Source organism: Chiroxiphia lanceolata, chromosome 17 (genome assembly GCF_009829145.1).
Source record: "Chiroxiphia lanceolata isolate bChiLan1 chromosome 17, bChiLan1.pri, whole genome shotgun sequence".
NCBI classification, from domain to species: domain Eukaryota; kingdom Metazoa; phylum Chordata; class Aves; order Passeriformes; family Pipridae; genus Chiroxiphia; species Chiroxiphia lanceolata.
This window is the reverse complement of record NC_045653.1, coordinates 11293601-11308072: the sequence shown is the minus strand read 5'-3', so window position 1 is coordinate 11308072 and position 14472 is coordinate 11293601. Positions and strand designations below refer to the sequence as shown.

The 14472-nt window shown below is 55.9% G+C and overlaps 1 protein-coding gene across 1 annotated transcript; it reads right to left on the bottom strand.

Annotated features, from left to right (window-relative positions):
* Nucleotides 1-5663: 5663 nt before the first annotated feature.
* On the bottom strand, nt 5664-13970 carry SAMD10 (sterile alpha motif domain containing 10). Its single transcript, XM_032704936.1, is given in 6 exon segments — nt 5664-6950; nt 7213-7353; nt 8695-8863; nt 11300-11493; nt 13825-13931; nt 13933-13970. Coding segments are annotated over 6 exon segments (714 nt in total). The 3' UTR covers nt 5664-6885.
* Between the last annotated feature and the right edge of the window lie 502 nt (nt 13971-14472).

Genomic DNA, 14472 nt, shown 5'->3' with positions numbered 1-14472 from the left:
GCTCCATCCCCTTTATCCTTGGAGTGGCGGGGGGGGGGACACAAAGCCCCTTGGAGCAGCCACATGCTCATACATCCTCAGGATGGGCTGTGCAGAGGCTGGTCCAGCTGAAGCAGAGCTGTTCCTGAACAAAGAGGGAATCACAGCTGGTTTGTGCGGCAGCATCCGGGCCAGCCCCAGCCTCCTCCCGCACGCTGCTCCGCAGCCTGGGCCGCTGATTGGAAACCGGAGCCCGCCATCACTCCGACAGCCGGGAATTATGCTGATGGCTTTTTTTATTATTTTTTTCCACCCCTCCCTGTGCTTGAATGCACTCAGCAAATACAAGCGGAAGAGGAGAAAAAAAAAGGCGAGAGAAAATCCAAAGAGATTTAATTTTGGATATGGTGAGAAAAGAAATTGTTGCAGTGCGAAGAGGGAAGGTTCAGGGGGAAAATGCTCCTGTCTCAAGGAGGAATGAGGCTCCCAGGGGTCCTGAGGCGGCAGTTTGTGATTTGCAAAGTCATATTGACGGGGGGGTAACTGGTTGTATCGACCCATAGGGTCCCACTGGGACCCATCCCAATCCAGGAGGGCAGGTGTGTGGGGCAGCCACAGCACCGTGGAGGGCAGGAGGGAATGCAGGGATGTGGGACAGGACGTGTGACAAAGCTCTGTGGCTTCACCAAATCCTCCCTAGTTTTAGAAAATGCATCCTCTGATGGGAAGCAAAGTGGCTCAGTTTGGGTGAGGGGTGTGAAGGTTTTTCCTGGAGCCCCCCACTAACAGCCTGGGCAAACATGCTGCCTGGGAATGTTGTATCAAAACCAAACCCCAAATCTGGCCTTCCAAAAAAGGTCCAAGTGAAATACTGTGAGTGTTCAACTTTGTTTTGCAGCAAAGCAACTGGTGCCTCTGGGCTGGGGCACAGATCTGATCGACTCAAATGATACTAATTTTGGAGTTAATAATTTATCTCAGAGCTGCTACTTGCTGCTTGCTGCCTGCTTTCTGGTGGGTCATCCTTGGGAGCTCCTCTGGAAGCTCTCTCCCCTTTACTCCAGCCTTGCCAGCCCCGTGTCCTGTGCTGGGCTGTCCCATGTGCCACCAACCCCGGTGTGAACTGCCAAGGACCTGTTCTGACCCTGCCCAGGTGCTGCCAGCACCTGGCACTGCCACAAACCTGGCTCTGTCCCCGTGAAAGTGGCAGCACCACATCTGGATCTGCACCTACCTCCTCCATCTGTGTCCCAGTGGAGCCACAGCACCACAGCCATACCCACACCCACCTCTCTCCATCCTTCCCTTCTCCATGTCATGTCCATTGACCCTGGGAGTGAGTGTTTCTGGCTCTGGGAAGAGCTCCCAGAAGGCATCCAGCAGCTGAGAACGAGGACCAAAAATGAAGGAAGCAATATATGGGAACTAAATGAAATAAAGCAATTATCCCTGCTCTGATACTTTCTAATTAAGGGAACTGTCACCCTTATTAAGAGGCCATTAATTCATTGTCATAAGTCACCACCAGAGTGCAAGTACCAAAAACATGCCTGGGCCATGGGGAGTGGAGCAGCATTCCCTCCTTCCCACGCCGCTGGCTCCAACAGCAGTGACAGGCACTCCTTGAGGCCATGGGGCTGCTCGTGGCTTTCTGCAGGCAGTGGCTGTGCCCACACCCTGGGCTGTGCTTTGGGAAGTCGTAATTTGCCCTGTGGTGCTCAGCCTGTCCTGGGCGTGGATGAGCCCATCCATCTCCACCTGCATCCCTGTGACTGCACACTCTGCCCTGCGCAGTCCAAGTGCATTGGCTAAAGGATGTAGTGACTTCTCAGCAGAGATCAGCTCTTGGCCACTCTGGGAGGACCAAACTCCCAAAGAATTCCTAAACTATCCCCAACCATGTGGTCAAGGCCAATGTTTTCCCCAGCACCACCTCCTGCTAACAGCCAGCTCTGTCTTGGCAGCCTCTCATTACGTATTCTGCGTGGAGGGCCCCACATCAGCTTAATTAACAAGGTAAGAAAAACGGGACCTTTGAGGAAATCTTAATTATATTATCCATCTCACCCTGAGTGGCACCTGATCCATCCCAACACTGTTCTCAAGTTCATTAGCAATGAATCAAGATTGATTAGTCCTGGATGTGCAGTAAGGACATGCTGGGGCAGAAGACTTCTGCTGCTGTCGCTGTGAGACCCCGCACGTCCACAAGCCCTGTCTTGTCCTCCAGCACCAGGCAGTGGGATGGGGATCAGGGCTATGAGATGAGGCAGACAGAGGTTTACCAGTGCTGGGATGAGGCTGCTGGAGCATTCCAGGAGCAGCTGTTTCACTGTGCCCCTTGCAGGAGCTGGCATCTTATGCCTCCCAGGGTTGCTCTGATTTAGACCAGCACTTGGGCACCCCTGCCAGGCTGCTGCTCACTTCCAGGGATGGGGCATCCACAGATTCTCTGAGCAATATGTGCCAGGGCCTCACCAGTCTCACAGGCAAGAATTTCTTCCTAATATCCAATCTAACTGTGCCCTCTGCCAGTCTGAAGCCATTCCTTCTTGTCCTGTCACTCCATGCTCTTGTCTAAAGTCCCTCTCCAGCTCTCTTGGAGCCTCCTTAGGCACTGGAAGGTGCTCATAGGTCACATTGGAGCCTTTTCCTCTCCAGGCTGAACAACCCCGTCTCTCTCAGCCTGCATCCATAGCAAAGGTGCTCCAGCCTTTGAGAACCTTTGTGTCCCTGTTTGAGACTTGCTCCAACCGCTCCACATCCTTCTGATGTTGAGGGCCCCAGAGCTGCAGGTAGCACTGCATGTGGCCCCCCACCCAGAGCAGAGCAGAGGGGGAGAAACCTCCCTCACCCTGCTGCCCACACTGTGGGGATGCACCCCGGAGTTGGCTTTCTGGGCTACCAGTACACCTTTCACACTCACATCAAGCTTCCCATCCAACGATTTGGGGTGGTTTGTAATCCTCCCTGGGCACCTGATGGGATGACAGGGTCCTAATTAGATTGAGCAAGCAATTCACTGGGGACAGGATTCTGATTTAAACTGGCTCCAGCTCAGCAGAGCTGGTGGCAGGAGCTGACACCCTCCTGCTCAGCACACTGTGTCCTCTCACCCCGTGCAGCCACGGACAGCGCAGGCTCCTTCAGCACCGGGCGTGAATTTCAGTGTCAGAGGAATGGGGATCGTTTCCTGCATCAGAGCTGCAATCAGCAGCGTTTCGGAGCTGGAGGTGTCTGCATCATCAAGCCGGGCTCAGTAATTACTCAGACAAATTTGCATACATTTTCTATGGGCATCTCTGCTGGCTTTTTTATTTTCTGCTTGAAAACCTTGCTGGAATCTGCAAACCGCCTCTACCACTGGGAGTGGATTGCTGGATTGTTCCTTTGTAAGACAGGAAGATGCTGAACATTACCCTCGATACCAGCGATGCATTGTCCTGATTATTGCAAAAAATATCCACCAAAAAAAAAGTGGCAAAAAAGTTTATCAGAGATAGGAGTCACATGCTCTGTGAGTGGCTATTGCCTGACCCTGTGCCCCAGTGCTGCTGCCTGTATCCTCCTGCCTGCTGCAGGGGGTTGACTGATACTTGCTAGTGTTTTCTGTTTGCTTTAATTGTTGTCTGGTTTTAATATTGCATGAATCCACGCCCAATTCATCTGTGTTTCATTGTCTGGCGCTGTTTGTTTTGGGGCAGTGCCTGGAATACCGCTGGCAGATAAGAGCTGGACAAGTAGAAGGTATTTTTCTTGCTCAGCAGAAGCTGAGAAGTGACCGAGCTGCGCCTCGGTCCGAGAACCTGAGCATCCATCTCCCTCCAGTTTCCAGGGTTCTGGTGCAGCACCCCCCAGGTTCTTGCCCGTGGGGAGGACTGTCCTGCCTTGGATCCACCACGCAGATGGATTTGTGCTGTGCACCCAGAGCTACCAAAGGCAAAGCCGTGTCAGGGCTGCTCCAGATGAATCCTGCTTCCCTGGGCAGAGTCCTGGGTGACCCTCGGGCAAGCTAAGGGGATTAGATGGCACCAGACACTGGTCCAGAATGAGAGCAGTGCTCCAGAGACAGCCTGGAAGGATGTTCTGCTCTCACCACCGCCATCCTCGCAGAGCAGGGGACTGGGGCAGGACAGCATCCCCCTGCCTGTCTTGTGAGTATTGTTTCACCTGGCTCCTCCAGCCCCATCCTTCCCTGGTGGGTCTCAGAGGGACACCCTAGCAGGGCTGTACTTGGAGTTCCATCCAAGTGCATAGGTGGTGTTTCTGCTTTCTTCTGTGTCTCCTTTCTTCCATGCGGAGAAGGAGCTGGAGGGAGCCAGAGCACAGCCCAGCAGAGGTGAACATGACACATGGGGGCACCACAGCAAAGGGCAGCTGTGCATTGGGGTAGGACCTGGGCGGGGACTCTGCCTTTCCCAGAGGGTCCGGGGCAGCCCCAGCACTACTCTGTGTGCCACAGTTGCATTAAGAGCCAAATCTCCACCAACTTACTGCATGAGCCCAGCCGAAGCCTGGAGAAGCCATTTCTCCCTGTGCAGCTCCGAAGCTCTGGAGAGAAGCTCAGTATCTCCCTCTAACGATGCGCAGACACCCGGCAGCCGTCCTTTGCTCTCGGGGTGCTCGACATTCCAGCCACACCGCAGCCCCCCGTGTCCCCTCCCCACTCCCACTGCCCCCCCAGAACTCACACCAGGGCAAAAACAAACCCTGTGGGGGGGAGATAGGCTTTTTCCTGTCTTTTCTTTCCTATTCGTAAAATTCAATAAATTCTCCCAGCTCTGTTGCTCATGAGTCTCTAGCGAGGTGAGAAGAGCCAATTTTGCTGCATATTTGAAAAGGTCAGTATGGGCAGAGTAAAAAATTCCAATTTCTGTGTCCTGGGGTGCTGAGGGCTGCACACAGGAAAGCCCTGGAGCTGGTTCCCTGCAGATGGAGCCAGGGGGTCACAGACCCCCGACCCCCAGAGAAGGAAGATGTCAGTCATGTGGTCTGGGTTGTTCTACTGTGGGCACCAACCAGATTATGCCTTTCAGGAGAAAATTCAGATTTTGGATATCTGCAGGTTTTGCCTTCAGACCAGCACCAAACCCCTGCTCTGAGGGTGACAGATGTGCGTCGGAAATTTCACCGGCAATACTGGTGCTGTTGGGATCACTCAGCTGCAGGAGAGAGAACCCCCCTGCTTGGATCTGAGTACCATTTGGTGAATCTGTTATCCAAAGCAAAATGGTTTGAGAACCAGATTTTGTTTCTGAGATATTTCTATCCCCTGAACCTTGTACAACCCCTCTGGGGTCTCAGTGCTGCCACCGCAGCCAGAGCCCAGGGATGCTCCATGCATCCTGCACTGCCCCACCATATCCCTCCCTCACAGCAGAACCTATGACCCCAAATCCCCCCACTATCCCCATTTAGCCACATGCCAGCAAAAATGAGAAGCTTCTTACTTCTCCGTGGTTCTGTGGAGCTGTGGAGGAAATAAATACTGGTAAACCCCCAGGCTGAGGCTCGTTCCCACAGGATTGTCATCAGGACCGTCATCAGGACCCCTGTCCTACATGGAGGTGCTTGTCCCAGGGGATTTAGGGCTGTAGGCATTTCCTGAGTATACCCAGGAAGGGCTGGAGGGACCAAACTCACGGCGCAAGTTCAGACGTGGGAAGAGTTGGAAAAGTGGTGAGTTAAAATAACAGTCTCTAATTTATTACCAGCAGAGAAGCAAGTGGGTGGGTGCCTGACCGGGGGGCACTGTGACCTGCCTCCACATCCCAGTGCCCCAGGGACTTTGGGGTGCTGCTCTTTTTGGACCCCCATGATCCACAGCCCTGCCCTCATCACTGGAGGAGGACCATGGGGAGGTGACAGCATCCACCCCACCCCCAGATCCTATTTTACACATGAGTGTTCCTTACCTGCCCACATGAGCAGCCTCTGGCTCTGGACAGGGCGGTTCAGTGGGTGGAGGGGTGCAACAGCAAACACCTTCACCTTATTGATGGTGAAGGTCATCAGGAAGGTGCCTGGGTTTGGTGGCACCATCGCCAGCCCCTGGGCAGGAGGTCAGGATGAGCACCTGTCAATGCCTAGTGGAGCAGAGCTCTTCAGAGCTGGTGGGAGCACGGAGAGGAGCAGGGCTGGGCATCGGTGTTGGGGGTACCTGGCACCCAGTAATCCCCCATCCTCACCCGGGGCAGCACCCACACAACCCGTCAGCATCCGCGTCTGCTCCCACTGGCCCCTGCACGGGCTCCCCCCTCTGCCCGCGGATGAAGGACGAGCTCCTGGTACAGTTCCCTCCAGGCCACAGCACCCTCCCAGCACATCCATCCTGCCTTTACTTCCAGATTTTCCAGCTCTGATGACTCAGCTCCATTTTTAACTCACCAAGTGGAGCCGGGTGCTGGGGTCTTGGCCCTGCTTTGAATTTTTTTGGCTGGTTGGATCATCTTATTTGCTGCTGATAACGTCACCTCCTCGGACGCTGGAAGACAGCCCAGTCTGATGAGAAAATTAAAGCTCCCTAAATAAGCTCCGAGGCACGGATACAAGTTGCCGAGTGCTGGGATATTGCCCACGTGCACAATGCTTCAGTGTCCTGCACGTGGCTCTGAGCTGTCCCAGGAATCACATGTTCCCTTTCTCCACAGCACTGAGCCATGCCTGTTGCCATCTCCTTTTTTCCATCTCTTTCCCTGTGAACTATCAGGCTCAGGTGAGTGAAAGTTCATCATCTGTCCCAGCAGCTGCTTTGCTAATTTTCCTCCAGCTAAGAGCCATGTCTGCTGGAAGAAACATTCCATCCCTGCACGGGAATGTATTCCTTTAAAAGAAAAAGAAGGAAGAAGCAGGAGAGAAGCCCCAGAGTGTCTGGGAAGCTGTCTCTTCATATTCCAAGCGTGTGGCTCAGGTCTCGTATCGGCGGTGCACAGCCCATCCCAGCGGAGCTCGGTTCACAGTGTTGGTGCAATCTGCCAAACAGACGGATCAGCTAGGAGACATTTCCAAAAGAAGCTGGAACAAGGTGGGAGAGGAAGGAATAAACAGCCTGCAGGGTGGCACATCCCAGCTCACCCACTGCCAGCCCCGGAGAACCTCGTCCCTTCCACGCAAAACGGCACTGACGGATTTTGGGCTGTGTGTGGCAGCCTGGCCCTGTGCACCACGACTCATCCCTTCTCACCACAGTCCAGCCCCGGAGCCTCCCCCTGCCCGGCCCCCTGCCCGCCCTACCTTGGCTGAGCAGCTGCAGGTTCCGGACCTCCTCGCGCACCTGGAGCTGCAGGACCTGCTGCAGGACCTCCTGCCGCTGCGCCTCCAGCGCGATCCCCATGCGCTGCAGCTTCTCCCCGTTCAGCCGCAGCAGCGCCCGACCTGCAAACATGGAACAGCTTGGTGCCCGCCAGCGGCTCTAGGGGGGACCCCAGGAAAGGGCCACGCACAGGGGAGCCCATCAGCAGGCAGGGATGAAAGAAATCCTCAAGTGCTCTTTCCTTGCTCACGGGGATGGGGAAGGGCATGGAGAGACAGGACAAGGGAGAATGGCTTTGCACTGACAGAGGGCAGGGTTAGATGGGATATTGGTAAGAAATTCTTTACTGTGAGGGTGGTGAAGCACTGACACAGGTTGCCCAGACAAGCTGTGGCTGCCCCATCTCTGGAAGTGTTCAAGACCAGGTTGGACAGGGCTTGGAGCAACCTGGTCTAGCAGAAGTTGTCCCTGCCCATGGCAGGGGGTTGGAATGAAATGAGTTTTAAGGTCCCTTTCAATTCAAACCATTCTGTGGGGCTGTGATTCGTGGCCTCACTTTCAGAGAACGCCGGGGGACAGCTCCATGCCCCCAGCCTCTGACAGGTGTTGCCACCACAGTCGTGTAACCCGCCCCCGCAGGCAACAGCTTTCCATTTCTCTGCTCCACCTCCCACATGAGGAGATGTTTTTCGAGTGCAGGGTCCCCCCATGGGCTGGCCATCCTGGGGGAATGGGGGTGCCCATCACAATGCATTAGCACTCCAGTCCCCGCCGAGCCACTCTCCTCCAGTCTGGGGGCTATTAGACAAGGGATTTAAAACCAGCTTTTGTCCTTGCTTCCCAGCGTACACTCACTAATGCTGCCTTTGTTACCCGGGCAAGGGCTGGCTGAGCTCTTGCATTAGGGCTGTGCATCCCTCCCGGGCAGCTCCGGTGCTCCCCTCCCTGCTGCTGTCCCCTGGACCTGGCAGAGCTCTGCCCTCTAACACAGAGGTCAAAGCCACTGTCCTCAGGGAGCAAAGAGGAGGGAGCAGGTCCGAGAAGTGGGTCATCTCCAAGGACTCGGTTGGGAATTGAATTCAGATCTGGACAAAGACATCTGCAACTCGGACTCTTACTGGGCAGAGCTTTTCCTCTTCTGCAAAAATTTTCAGTATTTAAAAAACTATAAAAATATTATTATATTAATGTAGGTGAGGAGAAGAGACTTCTCCATCTTATAAACCAATTTATCCTCCTTTTAAACTACTTCCAGTCCATCCTGGAGCTCACACCAATGTCAGATGCCTCCTGCCCAGCCCAGATCAGTGTCCCTGTATCCCCTGCTCTCACGCTGGCTTCATCTTGTGGGGAGAAATGGGCAGTATATCCATCTTCTGAACCATGAACCTCCAAACAGCCATTTCCCAGGAGCATGTTCTAAGGGCAATTAGTCCAGCTGAGAAGTGGAGGGCACATCATACCTGTGATGGCGTGGTGGGAGAAAGCCTCGACGTAGATGAGATAGTTGTGTGGGCAGTGTTTCTTCAGCCATTTGCACACATCCTGCTGGGTCCAGAGCACCACCGGCTTGACCAGGCTGCCCAGTGTGGGGCTGGTGTGGTAGATGCCATAGTGGTCACAGCCACGGCCCTGAAGGGAGTGTGAGGGAAGGGGGTTAGTGGGATTCAACACTGCGAGGAGGAAAACAGAGGTCAGCCCATGGGGATGGGGGAGAGGCTGGTTGGCTGTGTAGGATTGTGGTGATGCTGGCAGACTTCAGTTCTGCACCCTCTGGAGTCTCTGGGATCACCCTGACATTGTAGTGTCAGAGGAACCAGTGAGGGAGGTGATGGGACTGTCCTGGGCTGGATCACGGGCAAGTGGGTGTTGAAAAGGGGTCCCTGCTGCCCACATCACGAGGGGACTGGATTATGAGGGCTCACTCATGCCCAGGACACGGCAGGGGCAGGGCAGGAGCCGCAGTTGATGCAGGGACACACCGGCACAGGAAAGGTTGTCAGTGCGTATGCCAACATCGACCTCTGCGTGAGAACACTGGCTAATTAAGCATGTCTAATAGAGGAGCAGGGATAATTAGTGTAACAGAGACTCCAGACATCCCGCAGTTACTGAAACTAATGACACGTTCCTGAGAGATGCAGGAGAGGAGGCAGTGGAGGGCAGTGCAGGGCAGTGGAGGGCAGTGAAGGGTCTGGGATGTGTTCCCTGCCCTGTGCCAGGCATTGCTCCCACTGAGGAGCCAGGCCAGTCTGGTCGAGCTGCTGCTTGTGCCCAGGGATGTGTTTGGGCTTGGAAAGGTGCTTTTCCTCAAGCAGAGCTCGCTGGGAACATTCAAGTAAGAGGGAAGAAGGCAAAGTTGGGAGGCTGTACATTAATAACCAAGAAGTCCATCTCTGAAGCAGATGGAAAAATGCGATAGACAGTGCACACAATTCGGTTTCCTAACCAAACCCTCAACTTTGAGGGAGACCCCGGCAGCTGCCCGGCTCTCCCAGACGCATCCCGGGAGTCGCCTGCCTGCGGGAGCAGCCCCAGCCCGCGCCGGCTGCGAGGCTCCTTCACACTCGGCTGAGCGCGCCGGAGAGCGTGCCGTGGGGAGGAGGAGGAGGCGGCGATTCGCTCTGGATTCACTAACGAGTAATGATGAGAAGCGGAGGGGTTGGGGGGAATAACAACCAGCTTCCCGGGAGCTTACTGCGAGCTTCCCACAGCTATTATCCAACTAACCCTCTGAGGCATGGGGGAAGAGGTGACAAACAACTGGCAATTTCCCTGGGCACGCACACGGCTGCACGCGCTTTGCTCATCAGACACAGCCCTGCGCCGGGGACCATCCCGGCATCCCTAAATCCTGCGCTACCTGCTTGGGGCTCATCCTCCCCTCCCCATGGAGGGTCCCCAAGGGAGTCCTGCACTCCCCGGAGGGGCAGGGAAGGTGTAAAGGATCATGGGTTCGTTTTCCAGCCGGCTGAGCTGTGCTGTCTCTCTGATAAACTCTCAGCCATGAATATCGAGCACCGGTGTGGAGGAGAGCAGACAGGAGGGCTGGGAGGCTGCTCTGGCAGGGAGGCAGGAGGTGGTTGAGGAAGCCGGGGGGGTTGGAAGCCATTCCTGGGATCTGCAAGGAGCAATTTGCATCACCTCCTTTTGCTCGGGCATGTTTCCTTGCTTACAGCAAATTAAAAACCTTTCTCTCCCTAAGTCCGTCTGGTCGGCACACAGAGGTGGAGGAGGGAGAGCCATGATGAGCACAGCCGGCAGCTGGAGAGCAGCTGGAGTGTCCCCCTGCAGGAGCCACCTGGGCATCTGGAGGTGATGGGGACAGTGCCACCAGCACATGGGACATTGTATCCATTGCAGGGTCCCTGCTCCCCTCTGATCCCAAACCAGCTGGGCCCACGCAATGAAAAAGCATCTCCATGTTGGGGGCTGGAAGTCCGGCAGTTGGATTTCCCCCATTTTCTTTTTAGCAGTCACTGGCTGGGTGTGCTACCTCTAAACACCACTTCCAGGGTGTTATGGGGGGGCTGGAAAGCATCAGGAGCCACATGCAGGGAAGATGCTCCTTCCTGTGGCTGTGCAGCAGTGAATGGATGGAAGCCTTTGGCTCACAGCCTCCTTAATACAATAAAGTTCCAAAGTTTAGGAGGACAATGGCCCAAACATGGCTAGGAGACATACACAAACGCTCAGGCATTTTAAGGCATTATAAAGAATTTGGTTCTGGCACATTTACTGCAAAATTAAGTCCCAGCTACAGCTGTGGGGGGGAGGTGATGCACAGGGGGGAGGTGACACACAGAGGGGAGGTGACACACAGAGGGGAGGTGACACACAGAGCTCACCCCAGCACAGCCCTCAGCCTGATGACCGTACTTAAATTATTATGTTTATATATATTACTATAATCAAATGCCCGATAATCACAAGGGCTTTCAGCAAAGTGGGATCTGAAGGCCTGATCCCGCAGGGAAAGAGAAGATGCTCCTGCGGGCAGTCGCTGGGCCGGTGGACGCGAGGAGCTGAGTTCCCCTTGGCACGCCCGGGGTGGGATCCCGGCGGTACCTGTGAGCCCTCGGTGCCCGGCTGGCGCAGGAGTTTGACGGTGCGGCCGCCGTCGGGGCGCTGGCTCCGGCCGTCGTGCCAGGTGAGGCTGCTGCCCGGGTTCCGCTGCAGGCGGTAGCTGAGGTTTTCGGCCGACACTGTGTGCTCCAGGAGGCTGCGGCAGAAGCTGAAGTGGGCGGTGGCGGCGGCAGCGGCTGCGGAGGGAAGGGGAGTGAGGGATGGCCACGGTGACCGTCCACCCCGCGCTTGGGCACCCAAAAATGCCTCTTCTGCCCCACAGGACCTGCTACACTCAGGCTGTGGTCTCCTCCTCCAAAATCCCCCCATTCCTGCCTTCCTTTCCCATTACCAGGGAGAAAACCCACCAGCCCAGGAACCCGCCAGCTGGCACCAGGATCCAGCAGGCACCCGACAAGATGTTTACCCACACAAACCCCTCACAAGCGATGCTTGTTTTGACACCCGCCAGCCGAGCAGACGTGGGGCCTGCAGCTGATCCCAACACGTGCTTAGAACCTCCTGCTCGTCACTGCCACTGCCGGGACAGGAACTGGGAGGGGGCCGCTTTCCATGGACCAGGCTGAGAGCAAACTGCCACCACTGAGGGAAGGGGAGCAGTGAAACCCACCCTGGGCAGCCCGACGGGAAAGGGGATGGAGGTTGGTCCCCCCAGCACAGAGCATGGGTGTTTGGGGATGGCTACTGGGCACTCCAGGGATGGTCAAACCTGCCAGCCCATCAGTGATGACCACAAAGAGCCATTTACACACAACAAGTACTTTTTGTCCCTTATTCATAAAATATCCTGATTTGGAAGGGACCCACAAAGATCCTCGAAGTCCAGTTCCTTCTGTTATAACAAGTTGGGGGTATTGGGGTTGCAAGGAGGATGCAAAGCTTTCCTTTGGAGGGGGGTGAAGGGATCTAGCTGCTGTGGGAGGAGGGGTAAGTGGGTATTAGGGGCTCACGCTCTGTCTGCTCCGGATAAAAGCCAGACGGCTTGACATAAGCAGCTCTGATCCGCAGAAGCAAAGACCAGAGCATCCCCCAGCTCACCTGCTCCCACCATGGGGAGCTGGGCAAGTCACAAAGCACCTCCGAGAGCAGAGCAACACCTGAAGGACATCCACCTTTGGGATAACCCACCCTGGGAGAGCAAAAATACTGGAGAAACGCTGATGCAGCTCATTTTCCTAATTAGTGGGTTTTAAGAGGAAAGAGATTTCAAAAGGACAGCTCCAGCACACATTCATGTAAGAGAACAGCTGGTAAAAAAAAGTCAAAATACAAAAAAAAGAGTTGTCCATGTGTCCCAGGATACCTAGATCATATCACATAATGTCGCTTCTCAAACACACCGAGTGACAAGTGTTGCCATGGGGAAACTGAGGCAGGGAACCTGTCTGATGGCTGGGGAAGCAATTGCATGGAAACCATGCTGAAGCAAGATCCACGGAGAGGCTTGGTGGGGAGCAGAGGCAGGACTGGAAGGGGTGGTCTCTGTGTCTGTCTCAAGGCATGGGGATGTCTCTGATGGCTTCCGAAAGCCCCAGACACCCTGAACCTGGTGGGTGAGGTCTGCACCAGGCTGTGCTCCCTCCAGCCAAGGGTGCCTGATGCTCTCTCCATGCCACTGGCTGTCCTGTCCCCAGCATCCCGAGCACCCAGACCTGACACAGCCACTCTGGGATACCCCCAAGCTGGAAACTGTCCATCCCACCGGCTGTTGCAGCAGATATGGACACAGCCGGTCTGGAGGGGCTGGTGCCAGAACTTCTTTTGGCTGTGCTGGGGCTTCCCCAGGACTCGCTGCAGGGAGCAGAGGAAAGGGGGCTCTGACCATCAGCAGGACCCATATCCATAGGGATCTGTGGAGCATCTGCCTCCAGCAGCAGGACATGGGCATCTCCGCTCCTCCAGCAAACACAGCTAGAGGTGAGAGAGGAGGAGTGAGGAGGTGAGGGAGCAGATGGGAAAGAGGGGTGAAAGACAAAAGGAACAACAAGCCAAGAAGAAAGGCAGGGCAGGGAGATGCTGCTGGCAGAGCTCCCCATTGGGGTAGGCAGTGACTGCCCTGGAGCCCAGAGGCTCTGGCAGCTCCTCTGGCAGCTCCTCCACAGCCTCATCTCCCCCAGTCCAGCCCTCGGGTCCCAACTTTCCCATCGCCTGGCAGCATCTGTCATGGGTGAGGGTAAGGTGGTGCTGAGCTGGGAGTGTTTTGGAGCAAGGGAAGGATGGGGACAGAGGAGCCCTGTGGCAGGGCAGCCCTGGGCTGGCTCTTCATGGGGACGTGCGGGGTGACATCCAACACGGGCTTTCCTCTTCTTCCCATGCCCTGCACAGGGAGTAACCACAGCATTCCCAAGAGCACTCAGCCACCCGCCATCCTCTCTGCTCCTCTGCCAAGCCGGAGGCTGTGCCCGCCGGTCAGGGATGTACATGCAGCATCTCCCACCACACTCGCTGGCCCTGCCGCTCCCGAGCCATGCCCTGCACCCCCCAGCCGCTCCCTGGAGACCCCTCACCTGGCTCGGGTGGTCCCTGCGAGCTGCGGATGGTGGAGACGCAGCAGAGGGATGGCCGGCCCTGCTGCATCTCGGCGGGAGGAGGGATGCGCGTGAGCGCTCGGCACCGCTGTCACGAGTGCGGCTCCATCCCTGCCTCCCCTCATACCTCGTCCACACCTGACTGACTTCCCCGATCGCCTCCCTCCCACTGCCACTGAGCGCTGGCTGCAGGCTCATCCCAGCTCCGGGCAGCCCCGAGTTGGTTTTGAATGGAGGGGGGATGAATTATGCCCCCTCCCCACTGCCCCGTGGGCGTTTGATCCGGAGAGATGTTCGGTGCTTTCCTCGCATGCTCCCGCCTAATCCCGCGGCAGGGCCAGCTGGCACTGGGATGGACGGGAAGCCTGAGGGGTTGCTGCAAGAGACACTTGACCCACTGGGCATCAAAGTGCCCTGGGGCTGAGCGGAGCCGTAGCATGAGTACGGCAGCACTGGGGGTCACCAAAGGCTTGGGGCATTCAGGACAAAGGAGGAAAAGAAAAGAGGCACTAAGATGAAAAGCAGCCTTCCCGGGAAGGGGTTGCAGGGCTCAGTGTGGGCTGCACCTGCTCCCAGCCAAAGCCATCGTGGTTATGGCCGTGTTGGGGTCCGGGTAGAAGGGGGGTG